This window comes from Pleuronectes platessa, chromosome 8 (genome assembly GCF_947347685.1).
Source record: "Pleuronectes platessa chromosome 8, fPlePla1.1, whole genome shotgun sequence".
Classification (NCBI taxonomy): domain Eukaryota; kingdom Metazoa; phylum Chordata; class Actinopteri; order Pleuronectiformes; family Pleuronectidae; genus Pleuronectes; species Pleuronectes platessa.
In genome coordinates this window covers 28,896,206-28,901,979 of record NC_070633.1, presented here as the reverse complement: position 1 = coordinate 28,901,979, position 5,774 = coordinate 28,896,206, and the positions used below count along the sequence as shown (strand labels likewise).

Below are 5,774 nucleotides of genomic sequence, written 5' to 3'. Positions count from 1 at the left end.
GCTCCACAGAGGCTCATTAGCAGGATCACAGGCTAACTGGCTGTTCCAGCTGCTAAAGGCTCCGCTCACCCTCCCTCCTCCACCTGTGTTTACCTGCTCTCCTCCCGCTGCTGACTCACACGTGGTGTTAGAAGTCACACCGGCTGCAACACGACATGTGAATGAGGAGCGAAGAGGAGGTGACATGTATGTGGAGGAGCTCACCGACGACCACATGTGTAAGAGGAGGAGACTCGAGGCTGTGAACTCGTCTGCAGCTGCTTCACGGGAACAATCCAGGATTCAGAGAGGAAACAGGGACAGAATGAGAATCAGACATGTTCCCATCATGTTCCTGACATGTTCCCATCATGTTCCCATCATGTTCCAGACATGTTCCCATCATGTTCCCAACCTGAGAGAACACTGATGTCTCAGAGTTCTCCTCCTTGTTGTTTCTAGTAGAAAACTGAACTTTGTGTCAGAGGAAGAATTTTCCAACATGAAAAATAACATGACAACAAAGAAAAAGACACAAACACACAATTGCTTCTTGTTTTTCTTGTATATAAATACTGAATACTGTACAAATAAATGGCACCATGATCTGTGTGAAAAAGAAATCTGTACGACATCTAAATACATTGCCTTTAAACTCCGTGGCGCCCCCTGGAGGCCGACCAGCACATGACAACAGCAGGGAAGAAGACAGTGTCAGCAGCCGAACAAAAACTAAACTAAGAACCAGACTGAAGACAGAACTCGGAGATTCATCTCAATAAACCAGCTCAGGGATCCTAGGATCATTATTTTGTGAACTCTGAGAATAATCAGATGATTGAAGCTGGTGTGAACAACACGTGAATCAGGACGAGAAGGTCTCAGTGTCGGTTCAGACTGAAACATCAGAGTCCATCAGTGAGTTCTCCTAGTTATGAGTTCATAGCTCATCATTTCTTGTATTTATGGGAAAATGAAACTATTCAATACAAGCTTTTGATTATGATACAGAATCCTGACTGTAAAGTAAAGTGTATTTTTCCTCGGGTGAATTCTGAGTCTAAAAATAGATCATGCTGTTGATGAGCAAACACTTAGTAGTCAGATGAATCTTCAATATCATAATTAACCATCTTCTGATCTAAAGAGCTAAAACAAACCCTGTGAGGTGACAGTGAGTTGCTAGTTTCTCCAGATGTGGTGGACATCTGGACAGACGTGTGTGGCTGGAGGTCGGTTCCTTAGCACAGGTCCACAGTAAGAAAACACACTTCAGGTTCAGGTCGTACCAGCAGGATCCTGCTCGTCCAGCTGGACTCAGATCAGCCACGATGTCGCTCTGCGTCCGCTGAGGTTTGAGGTCAAACAGGAAGTGCGTTTGTTCATGGTCATAAGTTTGAAAGCTCTGGTACATGGACTGAGCAGTTTGACAGACAGGAAGTCGCCATCAGGACGTTTGAATCCTTCCCGTCTGAACTGATTCAAACACAAGTCAGAGGTTGTTGGTTCAATCCTCAGATTATTAAACTTCAGCTGCTTGTTTCAGTTCAATGTGGAAATGAATCAAAGTTCAATAAGTCTGTTGGTGTCACTGAAGATAATCCAGCTGCAGATCCGCAGGAGAACAGGATCCCAGTTAAACCATATCACCAGGAGAAGTTTCCAGTCGGGGCTCGAACCCGCGTCACCGCTGAGCCACGTGCTCGTCTACAGCAGCAGGCACCACGGCGTCAGGTCCTGGTCACACTCCAGCTTGGTGCTGATGACGGTGCACGGCGCCCCGCTGATGGTCAGCTCCTGTCTGGACTCCACCTGGTACCGCAGGTTGGTCAGCCCCCCCCCCGGGTCCACCTTGAACTGCTCCTACAGGGAGGGAGGGGGAGGGGGGGGGGGGGACACATCTGGATTTAAAAGGGCTTCTTCAAGTGTTGACTAGCAAAGTTTTTAGTCTTGTTCTCACAGTTAAACAGATATTTCTGCTGTGGCTGATTTAAGGATTTTGATTATTTCATGTTTACAATACAATTGTGATTATATGTTATCGTGACTTAATAAAACACGACTGGTGACGTCATGAAGTTAGAGATGCAGCTGGCCGACTCGTCATCACATGAACGTGATAACATCTCCTCCATCTTAGCTCCTCGGCTGCCCCCCCGTGTTCCAGGATGGATCTGAACGTTTTGCTGCTCTCAACTTTTATCCTGAGATCTTAAGATAAAAACCTGATATTCATGATATGACTGATCTGCGGAGAACAACATCATCTCCTCTGTACATTGACTTCATATTAAATGACTCGTGTATGTTACAGGTTCGTTGAACTGACTACATAGTTTTACACACTTTCCAGTTTAAATACACAAACTTGGAAATGACGTTGTTACTAATGACCGAGGCCGAGTGGAGGATTTGAACAAAAGGCTGCAGTCATCACATCCTCTGGGATCTGCTGTAGTTTCTGAGAAGGTGATTCTGGACGTGTGAGCAGATCCAGGACCAGCAGCTGAATCATAAGGAGTGTTCCTACCTGTTTCTGAGCAGCGACCCTCTTCTGGTCCCTCTTCCTCCAGGCCGGGTCGTGGATGTGGAGGAAGGTTTTATATCCGGTGGTGATTCCACTGGGTCTGAACAGCTGGAGAGGAAACACTGATCAGATCGAGACCCGCCACTCATTCAAACCCCAAATATTAAGATTCATTTCTCCTCAAAACATTCTAATGTCTCTGATTTAACAGAATATAATGAATCATATACTTATAATTAATAAACTTCCTTGTTTTCTGCTTTGTGCAGAATGTTTGAAACGATGGTGAGAATAATAATTTGACATCTTTTACTTTCACCATTTTTCCTTCGACTCACTTATAATTATTACATTTACATAAGATTAATAATTATTCACATTACTTATACATTTCATCTTTATAACGTATGAATGTTAATATTCTGTGAACATGTAGCTCATAGTGAAATGATATATTCACGATGTACTGTATTCTATACCTGAATATATACTATCATCAGTCTATATAGATTAACTTCTATACACATGTAGAAATACATCCTGCATATCTGTAAACGTTCTACCTATAGAACCCTGAGAGCTTCCTCCTGTGTGAGGTTCACTGTGTCTCTGTTGTCCTCTCGTCTCTCGTCTCATTCTGACACAATAACAACGAGTCTCTAACGAGGGAGGACCATTTGTCTCCTGGGACCATTTGTCTCCCTGGACCAGTCCACAGAACGTCTCAGTGCTCTTCACCTGCAGCTCAGCTTTCTTCAGTCTCCTGTAGAACTCGTCGTCTTCTCTGCCCCAGCCCCAGAACCGGTTGGACATCCCGTTACACTGGGAGACACACAACAGGGTTATTACAGCTACACAGCGCCACCTGGTGGAGGAATTACGTCATTACATCACAACATCTGAGACAAGAAAAACTTCTCCACCAGATTCTGATAAACCTGAAGTCGGTATTTCCATGGTTTCCATTTATATATCAAATAAATCATTATGAATAACTATAATATATCTGGAGCACCAGCAAAGTAAAGGATGCGAGCAGCTCAGTACCATGTGGTAATGCTTCTTGGTGAGCAGCAGGATCCCCCCCACGTACGTCTTGTAGTGGTACAGCGGGTGCAGCTCGGGCGAGGCCACGTGGAAGGGCCCCCCCTCGGGGAACCCGTAGTCCAGAGCGTCGTTCAGCGGCAGCAGGTCCACGTCGTGCATCGCCAGGTAGTCTGTGTCGTTCCCGCTCTCCAGGAAGCCCACGTTGATGAGCGACGCTCGGTTGAACCTGCAGGAAACACACGTGTACGTGAACATGTGACACGTGTACGTGAACATGTGACACGTGTACGTGAACATGTGACACGTGTCTACAGCGTGTCTCATGTGAAGGTCAACCCTTCCTCTGGATGATCTCACCTGTAGTGATCCACCTGGTTGATGATGATGAACTTGTGGCGGATCTTCTTCTTGTTGAGGAACGTGTGCATGAAGGGAACAAACACCAGCAGCTCCTCGAAGCGCTCTCTGAAGGGGATGATCAGGGCCAGCTTGTGAGGCCCCCAGGAGAGCTCGTCCACTGCAGACGCCCGGCCGTCCACGGGGCAGGGCGGCTGCTGGGCGAGGTGTCTGTCCTCCTGCATCGGGGGGGACATGTCCCCTGAACAGCTGAGCTGCAGCCACAGCAGAGACACCAGCACCAGCAGCATGCAGAGGCCGAACAGCTTGTAGACGGTGCATCTGCCCGACAGGAACCTGAACCACAGAACACACATGATCCACCACAGACCTGGAGAACATCAACTCCTCTGCAAACACAGAACCTGACTCTGAACCAGTCGCACATCATTTATAACTCTATGTTATTGGCATTATCACCAATCACTGCACCTTAGAACCGCACGCAACTCTCCTACTGTATATATTGTTGTTTTTATATTATTGTTTTTAAATTGTTGTTTGTACAGTGCACCAACCACACCAGGGCAATTTCCTGTATGTGCAAATATACATGGCAATAAAAATAATTCTGATTCTGATTCAGTCACGTTGCTTTGAAACAGGATTCTGATCATTTCACATTCACACAAAACTGAGTCGGACGCATGAGACGGAACTTCAGGAGCTTAGAACGAGACTCTGAACAGATGTGGTTGAGTTAGAGAACCTCTGGAACACAGACAGAGAACCACAGACAGAGAACCACAGACAGAGAACCACAGACAGAGAACCACAGTAGGTTCTTGTCTTCTCCATGAGAAACTCCACACGTGTCACTTCTTCACAGTAGACCCTTTGTGACCTACACTGGTGGATAAATGGAACCCACCTCCTCTCCTCTCCGAGGTACAGACAGAGAACCACAGACCCTAACCCACCTCCTCTCCTCTCTGAGGTACAGACAGAGAACCACAGACCCTAACCCACCTCCTCTCCGAGGTACAGACAGAGAACCACAGACCCTAACCCACCTCCTGTCCTCTCTAAGGTACAGACAGAGAACCACAGACAGAGAACCCACCTCCTGTCCTCTCTGAACCACAGCACCGGTTTCCTTCTGGATGAATACATCATGATTTCTCCCGGTGCCTCGGACACCGACACACCGACAGCAGCTCCGCGGGGCTCGGGGGGTTCCTCTCCGGTCACCTCCAGCGGTTCTCACGGCTCCATGCTCCGGACCGACCCGGTGCTACCTCCCGGCTAACGAAGCGGTTCGTCCCCGCAGCGGTGAACCCGAGCCCTTGGAGTTCAGCGTCGGAGTGCGTGAGGATCCATGTTGGTGCGTCGGGCTCTTCGCTCCCTCACCGGACACGTAGCACCGGGTCACACCGCCGCCGCTCCGGGTCCGATCACCTCCGGCTCTCACCGGGACTCTACCGGCCCCGTGTCTCCACCGGAACCCGGGGAGAAGTGATCGTGAGCGGGAGAGAAGCTGACACACGACACGGAAACATTTAACTGTTATTTCAAACGATAGAAAAACAATCAGCCATTTGTAACACGGTGCCACCAGAAGACGAGTCCGGAGGGGAACGATGGCTTTGGTCTCAATAGTTCCTACCATGCTTTAATTAAAGGGACAGTACAACACAAACACTGCTGACGTGTTCTTTAATAAATCTATTCTAATATTATAAAACATACTTGATAACGATTCTATCTCATAACTGAAATTGAAATTGAATGATAATTGAATTTTAATCTGCTGAAAATAGATCTGAATCATCTCCCACTGCTTTTACATCCCTCCTTTAAATACTCAATACAAATAAATCTCATT

At 47.2% G+C, this 5,774-nt stretch overlaps 1 protein-coding gene across 1 annotated transcript; it reads right to left on the bottom strand.

Annotated features, from left to right (window-relative positions):
- Positions 1 to 366: 366 nt before the first annotated feature.
- Positions 367 to 5,494, bottom strand: b4galt7 (xylosylprotein beta 1,4-galactosyltransferase, polypeptide 7 (galactosyltransferase I)). The gene is made up of 6 exons (XM_053428885.1): positions 5,013 to 5,494; positions 3,911 to 4,246; positions 3,554 to 3,779; positions 3,245 to 3,328; positions 2,510 to 2,614; positions 367 to 1,842 (listed from the first exon to the last, which is right to left on the bottom strand). Exons 1-6 carry the CDS (start codon positions 5,063 to 5,065, stop codon positions 1,687 to 1,689), a joined length of 960 nt encoding a protein of 319 aa, XP_053284860.1. The 5' UTR covers positions 5,066 to 5,494; the 3' UTR covers positions 367 to 1,686.
- Positions 5,495 to 5,774: the final 280 nt, after the last annotated feature.